The sequence below is a fragment of the Nicotiana tabacum genome, chromosome 22, assembly GCF_000715075.1.
Source record: "Nicotiana tabacum cultivar K326 chromosome 22, ASM71507v2, whole genome shotgun sequence".
NCBI classification, from domain to species: Eukaryota; Viridiplantae; Streptophyta; class Magnoliopsida; order Solanales; family Solanaceae; genus Nicotiana; species Nicotiana tabacum.
The window spans coordinates 3,108,703-3,133,644 of NC_134101.1; the positions used below are offsets into that span (position 1 = coordinate 3,108,703).

Below are 24,942 nucleotides of genomic sequence, written 5' to 3' on the forward strand. Positions count from 1 at the left end.
CTATTGCTACTCCAGCCCTCTAGGAGACTTTAACTCAGTTCATGAGAATGTTAAGAATTCTGGCTCAGGCTGGACTATTTTCGATAGCTCCCGCTACATATCAGGCCTGGGGATGGGCACAGACTCCCGCAGCCCGCACTCCTGAGCAGAGGGTCCAGGTTGATCATGCCCTAGAGTATATTCTTATGCCCCCAGTGGCTCCGGTTCAGCATGAAATCAGGGTAGCTGCTTCTGAGGCAGAACAACTCAGACTTGAGAGGTACAAGAAGTACCACCCACCTACTTTCAGCGGACTAGCTTCAGATGATGCTCTAGTTTTTTTTTAGGAGTGTCCTTGTATTCTCCGCACTATGGGCATTGTAGAGACGAGTGGGATTTCTTTCACTGCTTTTCAGCTGAGGGGAGCAACATATCAGTGGTGGCGTGCCTATGAGCTGAGTAGTCCGGATGAGGCAGCCTCACTCACTTGGACTCAGTTTTCATAGATCTTCTTGCGCGAGTATGTTCCTTAGAGCCTCAGGGATGCTTGGCGTGCAGAGTTTGAGCAGTTGCGTCAGGGTGCTATGACTGTGTCAGAGTATGCAGTCTGTTTCAGTGAGTTAGCACATCATGCACCGGCTCTGGTTGCTACAGTCAGAGAGAGGGTGCGTCGCTTCATTGAGGGACTCCACCCCAGTATTCGGACAAGTATGGCCAGGGAGTTGGAGATGGACATCACTTATCAGCAGGCAGTGAGCATTGCCAGGAGAGTGGAGGGCATGTTCTCCCGGGATAGAGAGGAGAGACAGGCTAAGAGGTCTCAAGAGACTGGTCATTATTCAGGAGCTCGTGCACTAGCAGCACGCTATGGTAGGGGTTTTGTGAGTAGCCCTGTTCATTCAGCTCTTCCAGCAGCCAATAGTGTTCCAGCTCCTCCTAGACATCAGGAGACATATTATGCACCGCCAGTATCTAATATGCCTTCTACTCGAGGTGCTATTATCGGCCAGTCCAGCAGGCCAGGTCCGAGTGAGTCTTAGCCGTCGCGTCCTCCGAGAGGTTGTTTTGAGTGTGGTGACACTCGTCACCTGGTTAGTGATTGCTCCAGAGCTAGGAGGGGTGCACCTCCACAGACTTATCAGCCTCCACGTGCTCTATCGGGTCCTCCGGCCATTCTTCCAACCCCACCTCCTCAATCAGCTCGAGGTGGAGGTCGGGGAGGTCGAGGTCTCCCTAGAGGGGGAGGCTAGGCCAGGCATTATGCCCTTCTAGCCCGTTCAAAGGCCGTTGCTTCAGATTCAGTCATCATAGGTATCGTCCCTGTCTGTCATAGGGATGCATCAGTATTATTTGACCCATACTCTACGTATTCATATGTGTCTTCTTATTTTGATCCATATTTGGGGATATCTTGGTATTCTTTGAGTTCCCCTATTTATGTATCTACTTTTGTGGGAGATTCTCTCGTTGTGGACCACGTATATCGGTCGTGTTTGATTGCTCTTAGTGGTTTTGAGACCAGAGCCGATTTGTTATTACTCAGTATGGTAGATTTTGATGTTATCTAGGGCATGGACTGGTTGTCGCCTCATTATGCTATTCTTGATTGTCACGCTAAGACCGTGACGCTGGCTTTGCCAGGCTTGCCGAGATTAGAGTGGAGAGGTACCTTAGAGTATACTCCCCGCAGGGTCATTTCATTTCTTAAGGCTCAGTGAATGGTTGAGAAGGGGTGTGATGCGTATTTGGCCTATGTGAGAGATGTCAGTAAAGATACCCCTACAATTGAGTCAGTTTCAATAGTGACGGACTTTCCAGATGTATTTTTAGCTGACCGTACGGGCATGCCGCCCAACAGAGATATTGATTTTGGCATTGATTTATTGCCGGGCACTTAGCTTATTTCTATTCCTACCTATCGTATGGCCCCTCCTGAGTTGAAGGAGTTGAAGGAGCAGTTGCAGGAGTTATTTGATAAGGGATTCATCAGGCCCAGTGTATCACCTTGGGGTGCTCCGGTCTTATTTGTGAAAAGAAGTATGGTTCTATGCGTATGTGTATTGATTATCGGTAGTTGAATAAGGTTACAGTGAAGAACAGGTATCCATTGCCTCGTATTGATGACTTATTTGATCAGTTACAGAGTGCCAGAGTGTTTTCCAAGATTGACTTACATTCAAGTTATCATCAGTTGAAGATTCGGGAGCCGGACATCCCAAAAACTACTTTCAGGACCACATATGGTCACTATGAGTTTCTTGTCATGTCATTTGGGCTGACCAATGCCCCATCAGCCTTTATGCATTTGATGCACAATGTGTTCTGGCCTTATCTTGATTCCTTCGTCATTGTGTTTATTGACGACATCTTGGTATATTCCCAGTCTCGGGAAGATCATGAGCAGCACCTGAGGACCGTGCTTCAAACTTTGAGGGAGAAGAAATTGTACGCAAAATTTTCTAAGTGCGAATTCTGGCTTGATTCAGTGGCATTATTGGGCCACATAGTGTCTTATGATGGGATCAAGGTAGATCCGAAGAAGGTAGAGGCAGTGCAGAGTTATCCCAGACCATCATCAGCTACGGAGATCCGCAATTTCCTTTGTTTGGTGGGGTATTACCGTCACTTTGTGGGGGGATTTTCATCCATTGCACCACTTATGACTAAGCTGACTTAGAAGAGTGCTCCATTCAGGTGGATTGAGGAGTGTGAGGAGAGCTTTCAGAAGCTCAAGATAGCCTTGACTACAGCCCAATATTAGTATTGCCTACAGGTTCGGGGTCCTACACTGTCTATTGTGATGCCTCGAGGATTGGCCTTGGAGCGGTATTGATACAGGATGGTAGGGTGATTGCCTACGCGTCTAGACAGTTGAAGGTGCATGAGAAGAATTATCCAGTCCATGATCTCGAGTTAGCAGCTATTGTTCATCCCCTGAAGATCTGGCGTCATTATTTGTACAGTGTTCCTTGTGAGATCTACACTGATCACCAGAGTTTACAGTACTTGTCCAAGCAGAAGGACCTTAATTTGCGTCAGTAGAGGTGGTTGGAGCTACTTAAAGACTATGATATCACTATATTATACCACCCAGGGAAGGCCAATGTAGTGGCCGATTCCTTGAGTCGCCAGGCAAAGAGTTAGGGGAGTTTGGCATATCTTCCGATAGCTGAGAGGCCCTTAGCCTTGGATGTTCAAGCCTTAGCCTGTCAGTTCATGAGATTGGATATTTCAGAGCCTAGCCGGGTATTAGCTTGTGTGGTTGCTCGGTATTCTCTTTATGACCGTATCAGGGAGCGCCAGTATGATGATCCTCATCTTCTAGTTCTTCAGGACAAGGTTCAGCGAGGTGATGCTAGAGATGTGACTATTGGTAATGACGGTGTGATAAGGATGCAGGGCCGGATCTGTGTGCCCAATGTAGATGGGCTTTGGGAGTTGATTCTCGAGGAGGCCCACAGCTCGCGGTACTCCATTCATCCCGATGCCGCGAAGATGTATTCGGATTTGACACAGCACTACTGGTAGAGAAGGATGAAGAAGGATATAGTTGGGTTTGTGGCCAAGTGTCTCAACTGTTAATAGGTCAAACATGAGCACCAGAGGCCGGGTGGATTACTTCATAGGTAGATCCCAGAGTGGAAGTGGGAGTGAATTGCCATGGACTTTGTAGTTGGACTTCCACGGACTTTGAGAAGGTTCGATGCTATTTGGGTGATCGTGGATCGGCTAACCAAGTCAACTCATTTTATTCCAGTGTTGACCAATTATTCTTTTGAGAGGTTGGCTGAGATTTATATTAGAGAGATTGTCCGCCTTCATGGTATTCCAGTATCCATCATTTCAGACAGAGGTACACTATTCACATCACGATTTTGGAGAGTCGTACAACATGAGTTGGGTACTAGGGTGGAGTTGAGCACTTCCTTTCACCCTGAGACGGACGGGCAGTCCGAGAGCATGATTCAGATTCTTGAGGATATGCTCTGTGCATATGTGATGGAGTTCGGAGGGTCATGGGACCAATACTTGCCACTTGCAGAGTTTGCCTACAACAACAGTTACCAGTCTAGCATTCAGATGGCACCGTATGAGGCTTTGTATGGTAGGCGGTGTCGGTCCCCAATGGGATGGTTTGAGCCGGGCGAAGCCCGATTGTTGGGTACAGATTTGGTCGAGGATGCCCTGGATAAAGGTAAAGGTGATTTAGGAGAGACTTCGCACAGCCCAGTCCAGGCAGAAGAGTTATGTAGATCGTAAGGTTCGTGATTTGGCATTTATGGTTGGTGAGTGGGTCTTGCTTCGGGTATCGCCTATGAAGGGTGTAATGAGGTTCGGGAAGAAGGGCAAGCTGAGTTCGAGGTTCATCGGTCCTTTTGAGATATTGCGGTGAGTTGGAGAGGTTGCTTATGAGCTTGCCTTGCCTCCCAGCCTAGCAGGAGTTCACCCGGTATTCATTTTGGACAGGCAGGTCAGAAAGCTCAGGTCAAAGAATATTGCTTCAGTAAAGGTTCTAGTGGAGAGGTCAGCCAGTCGAGGAGGCGACTTGGGATACCGAGCAGGATATGCGCAGCCAGTACCCTCATCTTTTCACAGTTTCATGTATGTCGTTATACTCGTTCGGGGACGAATGAATGTTTAAGAGGGGGAGGATGTAATGACCCGGTCGGTTATTTTGAGAATAAGAGCCATGATCCCCTAATAACTTTTTTCTCCACGTTTGTTTGCGCTATTGGGACTTGCCATAGTGATTGGTTATGGAATTCATAGAGTTTTGGGATACTTAGTCCCTAGTTATGAGTTTAAGCCTTAGAATTTGAACCGTAGTCGAAACTGTGTGAAGACGGATCCAGAATAGAATTTTCTCGACTCTGTTAGCTCCATTGAGTGATTTTGGGGTTAGGAGCGCGTCCGGAATATGTTTTGGAGGCCTGTAGTAGATTTAGGATTGAATTGGCTTTCGACGATTTCGGTCGATAGTGGAAATTTTGATATCAAGCTCGGAATGAAATTCCAAAAGTGGTTGTAGGTTTGTAATATCATTTGTGATCGGTGTGTAAAATTTGAGGTCATTCGGACTAGATTTGATGTGGTTCGGCATCGTTTGTAGAATTTGAAAATTTTTAAATTAATAGGCTTGAATCCGTGCTTAATTCATGAATTTGGTGTTGTTCGATGTGGTTTGAAGGCTCGACTAAGTTCGTATGATATTTTAGGATTGGTTGGTATGTTTGGTTGAGGTCCCGGGGGCCTCGGGTGTGTTTCGGATGCTTAACAAAATGAATTTGGACTTAGGAAAAATGAGGTGCTTTTGTTGGTTCTGCTGTAATCGCACCTGCGCAAGGATGCCCGCAGGTGCGAGAAAATTGGCGCAGAAGCGGAGTTGGGTGGATTGGTCAGGGGTCACAGGTATGTGGGAAAAGTCTGCATTTGTGATATCCGCAAATGCGCAAGACCGTTCGCAAGTGCGCAAGTTACGCAGAAGCGGAAGGGATTTCCGCAGGCGCGCAGGTGCGGCCCTTTAGTCGCAGGTGCGAAGGTAGAGGGGGCAAGTGAATTGCGCAGATGCACACTTTTTCCGCACAAGTGCACCCGCATGTGCAAGCCCAGGTTCCGCAGGTGCGGAAATACCTGGGCAGTGGTTAAAACCGAAGGGCTTCGCGATTTTTGTCATTTTTGACTTTGCAAACTCGGTTTAGGGAGATTGTTTAGAGCAATTTCGAGGCATTTCTTGAGGTAAGTCCCTTGTGCTTATTTTTGATCAATAATTTTGCTTTGCCATGAACTTTTCTACCTAGTTAGTGTGTATTTAAGGTGGAAATTGGAGGCTAGGGATATGGAAGTTTGATTTGTGGATTTAGAGGACCAAATGGTGTCGGATTTTAGTAAATTTGATATGGTTAGACTCGTGAGTGAATGGGTGTTCAAAATTTGTAATTTTTACCCGATTCTGAGACGTGGTCCCGAGGAGATCTTTTGGGCATTTTTCCTAATGTTACGCCTTAGCTTCGAATTAATTAGTTAAATTAGTTGCTTGTGGTTCTATTTATAATATACAATTAATTTGAATAGATTCGGGCCATTTGGAGGCGGATACTCATGGCAAGAACGTGATATCGAGTTGATTTGAGCAGTTCGAGGTAAGTTGGCTTGCCTAACCTTGTGTTGGGGACTTTCCCCTTAGGATATCTTGATATTATTTGGTGTGTGGGTGACATGTACGTGAGGTGACGAGTACGTACACTGGCTGTTATTGAAAAAATCATGTTTATCCTTTTCAAATCATAAATTATTTCTCTTATTAAATCGCACTAATGCGTTTAATTGTTTAGTTTAGACTAGAAAGGCATGCTTACGTGCTTTAACTGCCTATTTGATATTCTGTGCACCATACTTAGTTAAATCCCTATTTTTCTTATCTGTGATTAGTGTAAACTGTATAAATTCGAGGCCATACCTGTCATTTTATCTTGCATTGCATATTTAAATTGGGACTACATACGTATTCTGGGAGATTCTCCAGCACTGCATATTTACTTTGGGACTACAGACGTATTCCGGGAGATCTCCTAGCACCACATATATACTTTGGGACTACGGACGTATTCCGGGAGATCCCCCAGTACTGCATATTTACTTTGGGACTACGGACATATTCCAGGAGATCCCCATGTACTGCATATTCATTAGGAACTACGGGACGGTATCCCGAGAGATTCCCCATTGTTTTTACTTTGTTATGAGCTGAGGGCTCCCTTAATTGTTAATTTTTTGAGAATTTCTTTAATTGTGTTACCGTAAATTTTACTTATATCTTTTACTATTTAATTTATTATATTTACTACGGTAGGGCCTTGACCTGACCTCGTCACTACTTGACCGAGGTTAGGCTTGGCACTTACTGGGTACCATTGTGGTGTACTCATGCCCTTTTCTGCACATGTTTTCGTGTGCAAATCCAGGTACGCGCTATCAGCCTTGAGGTTAGTGCGTGCTGCATATTCTAGGAGACTTCAAGGTACTTCTGCTTGCGTCCGCAGATCTTTGGAGTCCCCTTCTACTCCCTCGCCTAGAGACTTTCTTTATTATTTTTAGACTTTTGTATAGAGCTACATAGATTATATCAGCTTGTGACTTAGTGATATTCCGGGTCTTGGGAAATTATTTTGTATATGCCGAGTGGTACTACTATTGGCTATTCGCAATATGTTGTTTATCTTTAAGATGTTGTGTTTTTTTTTATATTTTTCTCTCTCGTAATATTAGGCTTATCTAGTCGTAAAGACTAGATGCCATCACGACACCTTACGGATGGTTAATTTGGGTCGTGACACTTTACTTCCCATCTCCTTACGGTACATGTGAGGGTTTTCACCAAAAAGACTCTCTCATTTCATTTCTCTCATTTTCGTTGCATCAGATCGTGTGATTGTATCCTCCAATTCTAGAACATTCTTATCGATTGATCGGAAGGACTTTGAAAAAGGTTTGGGTGCAAAGGATTTGGACTGACTTACAATATCGGAACCCTTCGGGTGAAACCATCGCCGAACCACTATAAATTCTGCCCCAGTTTCAACTTTTGGGGAATGCGATTTTTTATTTTGGTGTGACTGAACCCCAGAGAGAGGCTACCTACGTATCCTTTCGGAATCAAGTCAAACGTAGTTCAAGGATGAGAACTTTGTTTTTGATTCTCTTTTGTTTTGGTTTTCTTTTCTATTTTGGTTTCTTCTCTTTCTTTTTCCTTTCCTCATTTTTCATTTCATTTTTTGTTGTGCAATAACGCTTTTAGGTTCCAAAAAGGGTAACCAAAGAAAAGGTAACTGACTCAAAGGGGTTGCAAAGGGTTTATAGCGTTTGGGTATCAAGAATGAAAGCCTTCGTTATTTCAATCAGAGAGTATTAAAGTTGCGTAAAAGGGTCAAATATAATAACTTTTGACCGCATATGCATTGACAGTTGTCTCGGGGTCATTTTTTTCGATTCTTTCCAGGTATAATGCTCCATTTTGTAGTACTCTCGTTATAATGTATGGACCATTTTCAATTTGGAGCTAATTTTCCTTTAGCTTCTTCATGAGGTGGGAGGATACGTCTTAGAATGAGTTGTCATTTTTCATATTTCTTGGGTCACACTTTCTTGCTGTAGACACGAGTCATTCTTTGTTGGTACAACTGCCCGTGGAAAACTGCGATCAATCATTTTTTATCAATCAGTGTCAATTATTCAAATCGGTTCTTGACTCAATCTTTATCCTCAATCTAGGCTTCAACAATGATCCGAAGAGAGGGAATCTCAACTTCGTTCCAATTTTCTATTTATTTTCTTATAAACATTGTCTTCAAAACATTCTGCTTTTTGATTCATTATTTCGAGGTCTGACAGCGTTTTAGGATCTGGGAATGAAGTCCGCAAGCATGTCATGTTATTAAAATCTGCATTAACAGAACTGAAAAGAGAATAAGAAAAAGTGACAAAATTAAGAAAAGAGACATTCTTGGACAATGAAATATTAATTTGATTTGATTTTTTTTTTGAATTTTAAAGATAGAAGAGTTACATCGGAAAGTAAGACAATAAAGTAAAATATCCGGATCACACCCTGATATAATCCGAACGCAGAAAAGATAGCAAGACTGGCTACCGAAACTCTCGTCTAATGGGGAACTTTCAGGCTTGGCGATCGTTTTTCGGCTTTTCTTCTGTCTCGACAATGGTTGCAATGACCTTCGGTGCCGAATCAAATTCCTCATATCTCTAATTTTTGTTCATCAAACCCTCTGAACCACTCTGAACGGTGTTTGTTGTGGCCTTAAAGGCAGCATGACTTAAGATTCGGCCCGTTTTAAAACTATTTTTTACCATCTCCCCAACTTTGATAGCCTCGGGGAACGGTCTACCCGTAGCAGACATCATGTTCTGGAAGTAGTCCGCCTCTTGGGCCTGTAGAAAAACCGTAGTCATTTATACTTCGTCCATTTGAGACTTTACCCTGGCGGCTTGCTCGAGCCATTTCATAGCATATTCACAAAAACATTCCGCGGTTTCTGGACATAGAGTTCTCTTTTTAGATTTTTCACTCTTGCTTTTTTTTTTTCTTTGTTATTTTTTTCACTCTTTGCTTTTCTTTTTTCTCACTCACTTTATTTAATGGCTATGATTGAATCCTATGGGGATTACCTACATATCATGACGCCGCATGCATCTGATCTTGCGTAGTTCAAGAAGATGGCAGACCTCGGAGACCCCTTCTACTCTTTCTCATGTCCATTATCTTCTCTATTTTTCCTTGTTAGACTCTGATGTATAGAGACACTAGATTTTCCTTCTGTAGTTTGTGATTCGCGATGTTCCGGGTTTTGGAATTTGTTGTGTATTTTTGAATAGTTGGTTAAATTTATATTTTTATTTCATAATTCCGCAAAATGTTAGGCTTACCTAGTTGTAGGGACTAGGTGCCATCACGACGTTACATGGAGGGAAAATTGGGTCGTGACAAGGCTCAAACACATAAAAATCAGATAATAAACAAAAGCCAACTATAATAGTTATTCTAAGCTTGAATTCTGAACCCTGAATCAGAGATTCTGGGTTCGCTCCCCAGCAGAGTCGCCAGAGCTGTCACACCTTCTTTTTCCCCTGGGATGGGGGATAGGGGAGTTTTTCCAATTAAAGTGACATTATTCGAAATGAGATTATATATTTAATCAGAGCCGCCATTTGGGATAATTATTATGGTGTCCCAAATCACCGATTTATTTTAAAATCCCAAATTAAGGAGATTGACTCTATTTATGGTTCGCGAACACAGAAAACCGGGTAAGGAATTCTGTTAACCGGGGAGAGGGTGTGAGGCACTCCCGAGTTTCGTGATTTTAGTACGGTTGCTTAACAATTAATACTTGGCCTAATTATCTGACTTATTATAGTATGTCATTGTAGAAAAATATGAAATAGATTAAATTAATTATTCCGGGACTACAAAAAGGGGCCGCTGTATGAGATTAATGGGTCTAGCAGATTTCAAACTTTGGCCCAAAGATAAAATTACTTTCTTCATTAGCTTATAGTAACCTCACAACCCCACTTCCTTCAACGGCTCATGTGTCTAGGCCCAAAAATTGAATCTTCACGAATGACATAATTCTAGTTAAACTTGTTTAGCAACTTAACTCTATACTTTAGACAATTAACAGCTTAATTTAAAACAAAGATGGAACTACTAAAGCACATTTATTAACACATGAAGGACTAAATAACCAAACACAGACATAACCTTGCATGAGCTTCCATTTCAACAAGAAATTGTCTTTTTCCTACGAACAATCACAACTCACTTATCAATTAGCAAATTTTATTAAACCATTCATGGATGAACCCTTTTATAAGAGAACATGCTAATTAACTAAGATAAATATACAAAAGGGAAGCTCAAAATTTGGCAGCATGCTTAACAGAGAATAATTTCATTCATTTATGATATAAATGAACAACAAAGAACACCAAAAAAAAGAAGAAACAACTCATACCATTAATTAAAACAAGATAAGAAGTGGACCTCAAAAGTTAAATCTGAAACTTTACAGTTTTACAGCTTTGAATCTTAAGCATATTCTGACCACACGCAAGACCTCAAACGGAACATCGAAACTCGCCGGCGACCTCAACTAAAAACCTCATTGTTTCGACTAGGTTTGGATGGTAGTTTTTGGTATTAAAAGGGTTATTCTATGGAGGTTTAAGGGCTGTTTTTGGGTGGTGTTTTGGCTGGAGTTTTTCAAAAGAAAGACGAAGAAAGAATGACACGAATAGAAATTCCTTTATCGTATAAGATGCAAAAACATTTCTCTCAAATCCCTCCACCCTATTTTTTCCTTTTTCTCCCCTTTTTTTCCTCACATTTCTCTTCTATTTATAGAAATATTTTCGTAATTTTCAGTTTTTTTTTGTTTTTTTTTAATTAAAAAGAATTCCCACTTCCCATTTTTTTATTTTTTTAAAAATAATTCCCCACTTTCATTTACTTTTATTTTTTAATTTCTCACTTTTTTACTTTTATCATATTTAAATTCCCACTTTTTTGACTTTTCTTTTTTTATTTTCCACTTATTTAACTTTTCTTTTTCTTATTTTCCACTTTCTTTAATTACTTTAAAAAAAAAATTCAGCTACATTTACTTTTATTTTTTAATTCCAACTTTCTTTTACTTTTTATTTTTTAAAATTTCCACATTATTTTACTTTTATTATTTTAATTTTCCACTTTCTTTTTACTTTTTATTAAATAATTTCCACCTACTTTTACTTTTACTTTTTAATTATATTTTTCTACTTTTCCTATTTTTTAATTCCCATCCGAAATTTAAAAAAATAAAAAAAATATTTTTTTTACTTCATTTTATTTTAAAATTTAAACAAAAATACTACTACTAATAATAATAATTGACCTTTTAAATTATTATTAAGTTTTACCCTATATAAAAAAAATATAACAAAGCTAAAAATATATATTAAAATTTTGAAAATATTTACATAGTAGAAAGTGATAAAAATTCAAATATAGTCGACCGCCACCAAGATGTACCTGTGACCATTAGAGTATAGGAATGATCCCATGAAATCAATCCCCCAAACATCAAAGAGCTCTACTGCCAGAATATTTTGCAAAGGCATCTCGTGCTTCTTCGTGATTGTTCCGGTTCTTTGGCACATGTCATACTTTTTTAACAAAGGCGTGTGCATCCTTAAACAATTTTGGCCAATAGAAACCCGATTGCAGCACTTTTTGGGCAGTTCTGTCCCCACAATGGTGACCTCCATATGGAGAAGCATGGCAGTCATGCAATATTGCGTTCATCTCCTTCTCAGGGACACACCTTCGTACCAACTAATCTGTGCACTGCTTATATAAGAATGGCGCATCCCATATATAGAGCCTCACATCATGTATAAACCTTCTTCTTTTATCAGGTGTCAATTCTGGTGGCATTACCCCACTTGCAATAAAATTCACATAATCTACATACCACAGGGCTTCACTTGAGGTGATTGCTAATAAATGCTCAACATGAAATGTTTCTTTGATCAACCCTCCCTCCCAGCTACATGGTTCCGATTTTCTAATCTGGACAAGTGGCAACCACTTGATTCTCTGTTCCTTTTCGATCTCGGATCTCCAAGTTAAATTCTTGCAATAGGAGGACCCAACGAATCAGCCTCGGCTTGGCGTCTTTCTTTTCAAGCAAGTATCTGATAGCTGAATGATCTGTGTAGACGATGGCTTTGGTTCCCACTAGATAGGATTTGAACTTGTCATGAAAACGATCTAGGGTTATGGGCTATCTAACATTCCTATTGTATTCTTCAATTGAATTTACTAACTAATTCATCTAGCTTATTGGTTGACAGGGTTAATATTGCTCATAAGAATCTATCGAGTTCTTACTCGCCTATTCAAGCTAACCTAACGCCTATATGTCTATGGAGTTAGAACTAGCAAGAACTCATTTATAATTCCTGTACATCAACCAAGCAAGGCAATTAGGTATATGTCTATCCTAACCGTGAATCTGTTCCCCTATGCCCAGGTTCAAGAACTTGCTCTATTCAATCCTATATGTAATCTAGAATTCCCACTTTCGAGTTCAATTCTAGATTCGTAGATAGTATTCAATTGGTGATCAAGCAATCAAATAATTAAACACAAGATTGAATAAATAAACCAAAATAATAAATAAGAAATCAAAATCAATATCTGAATAACAATATTCATGAAAGAACCACAATCCTAGAACGTGAAGTTTAGCTCCACATAGACATGGTAGAAAAATAACAAATCATACAAGGAAATATAAAAATTACTAAGTTTGGCAGAAGAAAGATGGAATTTGATAAATTCCGGCCTCCACGGCGGCTCTGTGCTTGTGTTTTTCTCTAGAAAGCGTTATCTCCTCTCAAAATAGGTTTAGGTTGGCTTTTATATGAGTTGGGGGTATCTTGGGGTCGAAATAATCAAGTCCCGGCCGAAATAGGACATGTTCACATTTTGAGTGTCCAGGGTAGCGTAGGGCACTGACCTTGGCGCTGAACTTTTCAGCATTCTATTTTGTGCGCCACAGGTAGCGCCCCACGCTGCCTGTGGTGCTCAACTGGGCCATTTCGCCTTTTCTTCCCATTTTCGCTCCAATTCGCGCATTTTTGTCCAAAATCGCATTTGAATGATTCCTACACATAGAAATACCATAAATTATCACAAATCATTATATTATACATCCGAAATCTACGAGACATGAGCACAATGCGAGGTAATATACATAAAAAAATGCATACTTTAAGCCGAATATCAACACCCCACACTTAAATGTTGCTCGTCCTCGAGTCAACCAACAAATTACTCTATCTTTGAGCACTCTACACCAATGATCATGGTTGATAGCAACAATTAAACTCTAGCATATGCAATCACATACATTTTCCTTTACTTTTGTCATTCTTCAAAAATATTCAAACAAAGACAACATGCTCACAAGAATCCTAGCCTTAAAAACCAACTCAATGTCCCAATGCACTCATGGCTTGAACACCCAACATCCTAGAGAAGTCTAATAATGTTACATATCCTTCATGAAACTATGTGCCCTCACAACAAAAGCAAAAAGAGTAAGTTGAATCTACACATCCGAATCTCATGATCAAATATAGTTTAAGGACTCACTTGTATATAAAAGAAAACTCTCACTCTCACAAAGAAGTCACATGCATGCAATTGATACCATATGCTTGCCCTTAATATAAATCTCTACTAATATAAGCTCACTCGATCTAAAATCAATTAGGAGTTTTTCATGGTTGTAATGTGGGCTAAGGGATAAGTAGGATATATTTAGGAATAGTGACTAACCCTCCTAAGAACTTTAACACATCACATAATCAACTTTAAGTGCAAATTCTTCAATCCCAACTTCAATTTCACAAACAAAATCACCCTAAAAAATGTTCCCTCATTCTTTAAGCACTATCGTTCTTTACACTCCACTAGCAAAAAAAAATATTTATTCATCTATATTTTTTTTCTCTTTTTTTCCAACTATTTTTTCTCTTTTGCAATTTCTACTAGTGGCATATTCTTTTACAAAAACATGTGCACCTTTCTTCATATTATTGGTTTCACTCAATAGTCATCCCACACTTAGTCCCTTCTTACTTCTTTTAGCGCTCATTTTACAATTAAAGTGATTTAAGAGGTAAAAGGATCAAAAATATCAATTAAAAACAAAAATGGTATAGGCTTGTAATGTGGATGCCAAATAAAAGTTTATAGGCTCAAAGGGGTTAACTAGAGATAATTTTTATTTGTGGTAAGCACTAAGCTCAAAAAGATCAAACAAGGCCTAAAATTATTTTTCAAACCGAGCATCACCTAAAAAATTTCTTCAACTCACATACCCGACAAGTTCTAGGTACAAGTACAATATATAGACTACACAAAAACCTCACCACACATGGCACGTGACTCACTAAGGATTGTCTCATTCCGACTCTCAACTAATGCAAGTATTCATGAAGCCACGAGATATTAAGTACAAATCACAAAGTGAATATAAGTTAAGTAAATGAGACGTAGGCGTCATAAGACATGCTATCCAATTATACAAGGCAACATGAACGACTTCAACACATAGGAAAGATTCTACACATATCAAAGCCTAAACATGCTACTATCAAACAAGTCAAAGGTGCCTAGGTTCATCTTTCTTCCTCCATTTATTTCCTACATCCTACTCAAAAAATAAAAAAAATTACTACCCGGTTCAAGCTACATCCCATGAAAAAGAACCAAGACACAAAGAAAATCCACAGGGGATTATTACTACCTAAAGTAAACTAAAAGACATTTTTACGTATGAATGTAATGAAAACGATCTAGGGTTATGGGCTATCTAACATTCCTATTGTATTCTTCAATTGAATTGACTAACTAATTCATCTAGCTTATTGGTTGACAGGGTTAATATTGCTCATAAGAATCTGTCGAGTTCTTACTCGCCTATTCAAGCTAACCTAATGCATATATGTCTATAGAGTTAGAACTAGCAAGAACTTATTTATAATTCATGTACATCAACCAAGCAAGGCAATTAGGTATATGTCTATCCTAACCGCGAATTCGTTCCTCTATGCCCGGGTTTAAGAACTTGCTCTATTCAATCCTATGTGCAATCTAGAATTTCCACTTTCGAGTTCAATTCTAGATTCGTAGATAGTATTCAATTGGTGATCAAGCAATCAAATAATTAAGCGCAAGATTGAATAAATAAACCAATATGACAAATAAGAAATCAAAATCAATATCCGAATAACAATAGTCATGAAAGAACCACAATCCCAGAACATGAAGTTTAGCTCCAGATAAACATGGTAGCAAAACAACAAATCATACAAGAAAACATAAAAATTACTAAGTTTGGCGAAAGAAAGATGGGATTTGATGAATTCCAGCCTCCACGGCGGCTATGTGCTTGTGTTTTTCTCTCTAAAATGCCACCTTCTCTCAAAATAGGTTTAGGTTGGCTTTTATATGAGTTGGGGGTGTCTTGGGGTCAAAATAACCGAGTCCCGGCCGAAATAGGACATGTTCACGTTTTGAGCGTCCAAGGTAGCGTGGGGCCCTGGCGCTCAATTTTTCAGTATTCTGTTTTGTGCGCCACAGGTAGCGCCCCACGCTGCATGTGGCGCTCAACTAGGCCATTTCACCTTTTCTTCCCATTTTCGCTCCAATCCGCGCACTTTCGTCCCAAATCGCATCTGAATAATTCCTACACATAGAAATACCATAAATTAGCACAAATCATTATATTATACATCCGAAATCTACGAGACATGAGCACAATGCGGCGCAATATACATAAAAATATGCATACTTTAAGCTGAATATCAATAACACTAAATGAAGAGTTTTCAAGCCGTTATCAGTCGACCAGGAAGAAGCGAGGTTCGTGGCCTAGATGTCAATAAGGGTCGAGGTCGAGCACCGTTGGCAAAGCTGTAACGGCTAGTTTTCGAAATAGAATATTAAAGAGAATATTCTAGTGGATATTCTCTGCACTTGTACTATTATGGTTTGTTAAGAAAATGTCTCATATAAATAAAAAATAAGATGATGGTGTAAGGCATGTGGCATTCATTTGACAAGAACAGACTTTTGAATGAAGATTCTTTCTCTCTCTTACAAAGATACAAACACTACATTTTCATCTAGATTCTTGTTCGTATTATCCCACACCCTTCCATCAGATCCGAGAATAATTCGAACATTCTGGGATTTGTCTGTCACTCATCGTTGTCATAAGGGACAATCAACTAGTTCATACTTTATTGGGTGAATCACTCCTTCTATTTACTTAAATGTCATTTATTGTTATTTATTGCTAGTTGTTGCTGCATTATTGCTCATATTTTTTGGAATAGTTAAAGTATATTGTTGTCAATCCTCCGCCACATCTGACCAACATTAGTCATATTTTCTGAAATAACATCTATAGATATTATTATTAACTAAATTTAACCCATTATTATATAAATTTAACTGCTTAAACCGAAAGTTACGCTTTTTGGTCAAACAACAATAGAAAATACAATTGATTTCAAGAAATTGATAACTATTTGTAATCATCTTTTAGCTTAACTAATAACGTAACAAATTTTTACATTATTAACATATAAAAATTTAAACTTGATGGAAATTAGGACGAATTCTCTTTCCCCATACAAGAAGGATAACTATGCATGTTGGCCTTATTTTAACACATCCTCAATTGATAACATAACATGAATAAATCATTTTAGATACTTGTCGAATATATATATCTTTCATCCCAATCTTACTCGCATAGAAATTCATGTGAGATGAAGGGACATGCATTTATTAGCGACAATGGAGTAAAATCATTTGACACCACCAAGGGGAATACACACATTTCCACACAATAACTTCCCATCCTCCCATGTCTCCAGATCATGCACACGTGCGACTTATCTCTCTCGTACATAGACAACTTAATTATACGAGAGACATCGTATGTACGAGATTAATTGTAGCGTATTTCTATACAGATTTTGATAAGATCTTGTCCCCTCGCAGTTGTTCACAGACAACCTATATATATATATATCAACTCAATTGCAAATATATGATTATTAATATTGTATACGGGTAAAATCGAGCCCGATGATCACCCCGATTTTTCGGTGAGGCAAACGGAGCAAAGACGTGACTGTAAGGAATCAGAGTCAAAACCAAGAGCCTCTCGTATCAGGACCCGAGTAAAACACCTGCCCTCGGAGTCATCGAGGCCACGTCCCCGGGTCTGGTTCAAGTCCCAAGACTTTGGAGAACATTACCAGACGACCGCACAAGACTAACAAAGGATCGTGATATCCGTGTCCAAACGGATATCACGACGTGAATCTCGGCCCATATCGGCAGCGAAAAGGAAGATTTTTATCTTTATTAGAATTGTACCTAGGGTAGAACTCCCCTACTTTATAAAGGGGAAGCTAAGTATTCATTAGACACTCTGTAACACGCACACCAAAACAATATACTTCTACTCTCTATGTTTCTAAAAGTTATTTAAAGTTCTTAATTTAGTTCATAAGTTTTTCATAAGATATAGCTCGGAACTGAAGGCAGGTTCCTTGTTAGGCCTTTAACCGAGCTCGGACTCACTATTATCATCGGTTTGACTATTTACTTTATCTTTTATTTGCTTATCTAACGCTATTAATCACTCGTATTGAATTAGTCCACATATCTTAAAATCGCGTATAAATTCAATTGTTATCTATTTGAAAATAAACTCAATAAGTTTAATTTGGGATTGGAGAAACAAGTAAATAGACCACTTGAAGACTAGGAAGTTGTCCTCGGATCCTAAAGAATCGAGAGATCTACGCACGAAAGCGGCCAGGTTCAGCCTGTCTGAAGGTACTTTGTTCAGTAGAACGTTCGGCGGCCCGCTCGCCATACGCGTAGGGCCAGGGGACACCGAATATGTTTTGCGAAAAGTTCATGAAGGCACATGCGGAAATAATTCGGGGGCAGAATCTTTGGTTCGTAAGATAATCAGAGCCGGTTATTACTGGATCGACATGGAGAAAGATGCAAAGGACTTTGTACGAAGATGTGATGGCTGTCAAAGGCATGCACCCATGATCTATCAGCCCGGAGAGCTACTACGTTCGGTCTTGTCACCTTGGCCGTTCATAAAGTGGGGAATGGACATTGTCGGTCCCCTACCATGGGCACCTAGTGAGGCTCAAATCATACTGTTTATGACCGATTATTTTTCTAAGTGGGTCAAAGCACAAACGTTCGATAAGTTCCGGGAAAAAGAAGCCGTCGACTTTATTTGAGACAACATAATATGCCGGTTCAGAATACCGGCCGAGATAGTATGTGAAAACGGGAAACAGTTCATCGGCAGCAAGGTAAACAAATTTTTCGAAGACCATAAGATCAAAAAGATCTTGTTAACACCCTATCACCCTAGTAGGAACGGACATGCAGAATCAACAAACAAGACCATACTTCAAAACCTAAAGAAAAGGTTAACTAATGCTAAAGGGAAATGGAAGGAAATTCTGTCCGAAGTATTATGGGCATACTGTACAACCTCTAAATCTAGTACCGGGACCACTCCATTTTCATTGGTCTACGACGACACAGCACTAATACCGGTCGAAGTAGGAGAACCGAGTCTCAGGTTCTGATATGCGACCAAAGAATCAAGCGGTGAGGCTATGAGCACGAACCTGAAACTATTGGATGAAAGGCGCGAGGCCCCCTAGTCCTGTTAGCCGCCCAGAAGCAGTAGATAAAAAGGTACAACCGAAGATCCAATCTCCGACACTTCAATATCGGGTACTTCGTGTTAAGAAAGGTAACACTGCACACTCGGAACGTGAACGGAGGGAAGGTGGGCCGAATTGTGAAGGACCTTATCGAGTCATCGAGATTACTGGCAAAGGTTCATACAAACACGAAGCAAGAAATGGTGCACAGCAAACGAACAACTGGAACGTGACGCACTTAAATCTGTACTACTGCTAAGTACGACCTCATTCACATTTTTATAATATTAAGAATCGAACTAACACTTGCATGCAACAACCAAAGGAGAATGTGACTATTAGGTCTAAAAGCATGCGTTGTACTCTTTTTCCCTTAAACCGATTTTATCCCAAATGGGTTTTCCGGCAAGGTTTTTAACGAGGCAACAATAAATCGTGCTAACTTAGAATCGAAGACCGGTTTTAAATCAGAGTCAATGATCTCATCAACAGTATCCAAGCCCTCTCAAGATCGACCTCGAATACTGGGGGCCACGTCCCCGGGTCCGGTTCAAGTCCCAAGATTTCGGAGAACATTACGAGACGACCGCACAAGACTAACAAAGGATCGTGATATCCGTGTCCAAACGGATATCACGACGTGAATCTCGGCCCGTATCGGTAGCGAAAAGGAAGATTTTTACCTTTCTTAGAATTGTACCTAGGGTGGAACTTCCCTACTATATAAAGGGGAAGCTAATTATTCATTAAACACTCTGTAGCACGCATACCAAGGCAATATACTTCTGTTCTCTTTGTTTCTAAAAGTTATTCAAAGTTCTTATTTTAATTCATAAGTTTTTCATAAGTGATAGCTGAGAACCGAAGGCAGGTTCCTTGTTAAGCCTTTAACCGAGCTCGGACTCACTATCATCATCGGTTTGGTTATTTACTTTATCTTTTATTTGCTTATTTAACGCCATTAATCACTTGTATTGAATTAATTCACATATCCTTAAAATCACGTATAAATTCAATTGTTATCTATTTTTAAGGGTAATCTAACTGTAGGTATTCCTAAAAATAAAAAAGTAAAAACATAAGCGTTCTTTATTTATACAGCAGAAATTGATTGCCTACACAACTATACTACTGCTTAAAAAAAAGGAAAAAGATCAAGTTATTACGACTTTTTTATATATAGCAATTGTCGTTTTGTCATGAATGTGAACCTTATCCGTGACATAATTAACAGTCTTCTTAGTCTCAACAAATTATCAAACACTAAACATTCTTCCCTAGTATTTAAGTATTCTCAATTTTAGGACAATTCCATCGTCCAAAGCAAAATCTCCAATTAATTCCCGATTACAGTTAATGAGAGCTCAAAAAATCGATCAATGATCCTTACAGACCTGCCAAACTTGCTTATTGACTTTGGCAACGTAAGTGGAGGCAGATTCAGCCTATATTCAGTAGTTTCAATTGAATTTAATATTATTGACATGCAACATAAATATTTATGTGAAAAATTACTAAAGTTTCAACAAATTATAAATTATAAATTATTTTTTAAAAAATACAATTTCTTCAATACAATCATCTCAAAATTAAACGTAACCTATCAAAATCTAAATCTTACGTACCGCTAGATATAACTTACAATTTCTGTATAGCCTCCAACCTTATCCACGAAAAACTTGCACGTATCTGGAGAACAGAGACCCTTTATACAAATTAATTCTTGTCATAAACTGTTAAAGCAACTACTGTAATCTGTAATTCGAGAAGGGTCCCAATGAGTATAGACAAAAGAATCGACAGAAGAAAAGTTAAAATGATGGTTAGATTTAATTGCATATGTTAGCTACTCACCCTGTACATGTCAGGAATCTCACAACAAGCACATAAAATTCATAAATACTTGATATTCAATATAGTACATTCTTGTTGTTATGTTATTCAGCCGTTGCCGGTGTCTGTTCTGTTCTTTTGCTTTCATCTGTGAAGAAAGAGGACCCGAACTAAAGATATATACCTATTAACTTGTTAATATGAGTAGTTTTTACTTTTGCTACGTCTCAGCTTTGTCTACAGAAAATATGGAAGAGTTAGCAGATGTACAAAATCTACTATCATAAGAGTGGCACAGTACTTCCATTAATTATTCTGCAAATTTTATCATGGTGGAAAGAGTGGGTGTCTAGATAATTCTCAATAAAATTTTAGTAATGAATGAATAAAAATGGAAGTTGAAAGAAATATATAAGACTAGGAATACCAGAACTGAGTCATTTGGATCAAAGACTAAGGCCAGATAACGCACTGAACCAAGTACATGAATATTTAAAGGATTCCCCAATCCACATCTGATTTCTCCAAAAGAACTGAGCCATTTGGTTCAGTCCTTGTCCTACTTTTAATAATTATTCTTTTGTAAAAAGAAGCAGCCAAGTAACTAAATAACGGGCAATGGGATGAAAGCAGCAATGGAAAAAGCCTATACACACACTTACCCAAAAGAAAAAGTCCTACCTGTTACTGGTATTTAGCGTTAGAAAGTACAAGTCTTCTTACGCTTAGTTTTCTGTCAATTATTATTAGAGAAGTACGCCTTCTTTAGCTTTAGGTTAGAATCTAGTATAGCTTTTACTACTAGTATATTATATGGTGTGGCTAATTTTGTTGGGTTTTAATATGTGTGCATAGTTGGTGAATGGACAGCGTCTGTCAACACAAGACATTTTGATTCAATGACTGTTATTTACAAAGAAAGCAGAAATATACTATAGGTCTATGACTTAGCAGCTTACCTTCTTCGTGATAGGCTCCTAATTACTGCTGTTAAAATTGTAGCTTCTTGACCAATGAGCTATCAGACTATTTTTGAGTAATCATCTTAGGTAAAAGTCCATCTTTATGTTTCGTTTTGAACTCGTAAAAAGTATATAAGCGTGGATTAACACAGCAGCTGCAACAGCACATCATAACATAAGCGTAAAACACTCACTTCAGAACATGTTTGTAAGAGTACTATTTAGTACAATATACGTATATTTTTTTGTTAGTTGTTACGTAGTGTAATTTTATAATTCCTACAAAATATCTACCCTCATTTGATACGATTCCTTAGCCAAAGGAGAATTTATGTAAAGTAGTACCGCACACACTAAGCTAGTGGAGCCGAGTATTATTTAATTTAATGCGGCAGCATCAACACGATTAAGGCGTAATACGACAACGATTTTACCAAGAAAACTAATCTCGAGTACAGCACTAATTAACAGAACGGACAAAAGTGAATTAAAAATATAATGACTTAACGTCCGTTTGTAAGGGGGTTGACGGCAGTTTCTTTGCAAGGACTTGGCGGCAAACTACTCCCAGATGCAATAAGCCGTTGTACGAAGCTTCCGATTCTTTGTCCGTTAGTCTCCGTCAATAACCGTTTACCGCCAAAAGGCAACGACTCAACTCCTCTTTCCTCCAACACCTCCTCCACCCTCTGTCCCACTCGTCCACTTGTGTAGCCGTTAGCCTGTGCATAAAACGATACTCCGTTAACGACGCTGACACCCCTATAGCTAATCTTTTAAGTAATTACGAAAAATATTACTATAAACTTACTTAAAAGTATATCTAAGTAGGGCAATATTAATGTTAAGGAAGGATTAATAACAAAAATAAGATGATTATTTGAGCCGATTAAATATTGATGAGTTAAAAAAAAAAAAATCAAGAGTGTAATTTTACGCAGTTAATATTCATGTTTTCATTTTGCTAAAAATAAATTGTGACAGTTACCTGAACTCTCACGTAGTCATTTGGATTCCAGCAGAAGGCATTGCCAAGGATTTGGTCAACAGTTTCTGATACGCCGTCGACAACGATACCGACGACGGAAGACGGAGAGAAATAACCGTCGTTACGGAGTTTCAAGTTTGACGGAGGACTTAACGGACTGTTACCAAGAGAGAGAACCAACAGGTCATCAACGCTTATCACGGAAGGAAAATCTCGTTTATTGTGCAAAACATGAGTGACGGCGGCGGCGGCGGGATTGTTCATGACGAGACCGCCGTCTACGGCCAAGCAAGAGGTTTTTCCGTCAACGGAACTTAGCTGAAACGGCTTAAACATTGACGGATTAGCTGACGTGGCACGGCAAACTTTCCAGAGCTCGAAATCGAAGCTCTCAGACTCCGCCGCATCAGCTCGGGAGAAAACGAATGGAGCTGAGCTGTTGAGGTCAAAGCAAGGAACAATCATAGGCTTACACGTGTCCCTTAACGTCAACACTTTCCCGTCCTCTCTTCTGAAAGCTTCCTTCAACACTTCATCCATACTCTTCCCTGAAAACCTCCTTTTCCTGGGGAAAACGCCGACGTTTTTCACCTTAAACAGCCGCGACTGGTTTTCCGTTACGAATTTAACAGCATCCTTCGCTGTGAATAACGGACGGCCATTACCTCCGTCAGCAACAAGCATTGCAGCGAAAATAGCACCTATACCGGTACCGGCGATAATGTCGAAGAAATCCGAAATTCGAGCTTGAGGATCGCTGGTTTTCACACGGATCTGATGTTCGAGATGAATCAAAGAGGCACCACAAACAATGCCATTAGTTCCACCACCGTCAATGCTGAGAATACGTGTTTTCTTCCCTTCGTATTGGTACAGCCATTTCTGCTCTAGCTTGGAGAAAATCTCCATCGTCACCTTATCAAGCTCCATCACTTAATGGTTTCAGTTTGATCAGATAAAGTAAATAATGGCACTATTAATTCAGTGAAAATCCAAAAAGAATTGACAAGATAATAGAGTGTGGATAACAACGAAGAGTGGTACTTTGCCGGTCGTAGTTGAATTGTACCTATGCAGTGTAGTGATGGAGAAATGAGAATCCGTGAAATCGTACACAGAAGCAAAAGCTCACGATTTCGTTTGGAGAAACATTTATGATCGCCAGTTGTTTTTATTGTAAATCTCTCTGTTATTTCACTTGAAATAGTCACACTTTTTGTGCAGTGTGTGCGTCCTCTCCCAGAGTGTGACTGAGAGTGGAAACAAAGAAGTGGAGCAGTAGTAGTTGTAGCAGGGGAAACAGGACACTCCAACTAAAGTTGGAACCTGAAAATTAGAGTTTTTTTTGGGAGGTGAGTATAATTTTGGATTATTTTTGAATTTTTGTAAGTAATGTGAGAAAAAATAGTTTGTTTTGAGTTTTTTAAGTTTTTCAAAAATTTTAAATTTTTTTAAAGTGAGAATTGAAAATTTTATGGCCAAACAATGATATCGAAAAAAAGTTAAAAAAATGAAAAAAATCTTATGTCCAAACGCCAAACGGGCTCTAAATATCGAAATCACTAATTTAATTAATTTGAATTTTGGAGAAAAACGCTCCTTATTATGAATTTCAACATTTTCGGAACATAGTCAGTGGAGGAGCTACCATTTGAATTACGATTCGATAGAATCCATTAACTTTGATCGAAATTCTATATTTGTCTTAAAAAATTTATTGAATATACATAAATTATTAAATTAGAATTCAATAACTTAAAAATATTAGAATATCAAACTCATAAACTTCAAATCAAACTTCAAATCTTTATTCTTCTAAAAATATGGTTAGTTGCAATTTTTATAACTCTCATTTTCTTCTAGTAATAACTTGATGCACTTTTTTTGTATTGTTGTAAAATTAAGATATCAATATTCAAATGCACAGGGTAGAGTATTGGACACTTTATAAAAAGTTTAGTTTAGTTTAGACATTTAGTACTTGCGAATTTCAGAAAACTCGTTGAAAACTCTTCTACAAAACTGGGCTTGCTACGTCGAAGTCGAATAAATTTGGGGATTGCAACATTTTCTTTTTTCGTTTTACTTTTGACTGGTGTTATTACTTCTTTTCTTCTTTAAATTTCTCGACACAACTTTCTTTTATTGTATATTTCCTATTATAAAACAATCGCAATCACGTGTTTCTGTTTCATAGGATACCGGGGAGAGACAGCCTTTTTATAGGATTTTATTCACAAATCAGTACACTTTCATCTTTTATTGCAATTTTAATGTGTCATCATTTATTTATTTGTCTCTTTATACTTTTTTTCAGTGTGAGTA

General features: G+C 38.9%; 1 protein-coding gene across 1 annotated transcript; it reads right to left on the bottom strand.

The window, feature by feature from the left end:
* Positions 1-22,035: 22,035 nt before the first annotated feature.
* LOC107832426 (putative inactive patatin-like protein 9) lies at positions 22,036-23,875 on the bottom strand. The gene is made up of 2 exons (XM_016660274.2): positions 22,618-23,875; positions 22,036-22,351 (listed from the first exon to the last, which is right to left on the bottom strand). Exons 1-2 carry the CDS (start codon positions 23,545-23,547, stop codon positions 22,133-22,135), a joined length of 1,149 nt encoding a protein of 382 aa, XP_016515760.1. The 5' UTR covers positions 23,548-23,875; the 3' UTR covers positions 22,036-22,132.
* Positions 23,876-24,942: the final 1,067 nt, after the last annotated feature.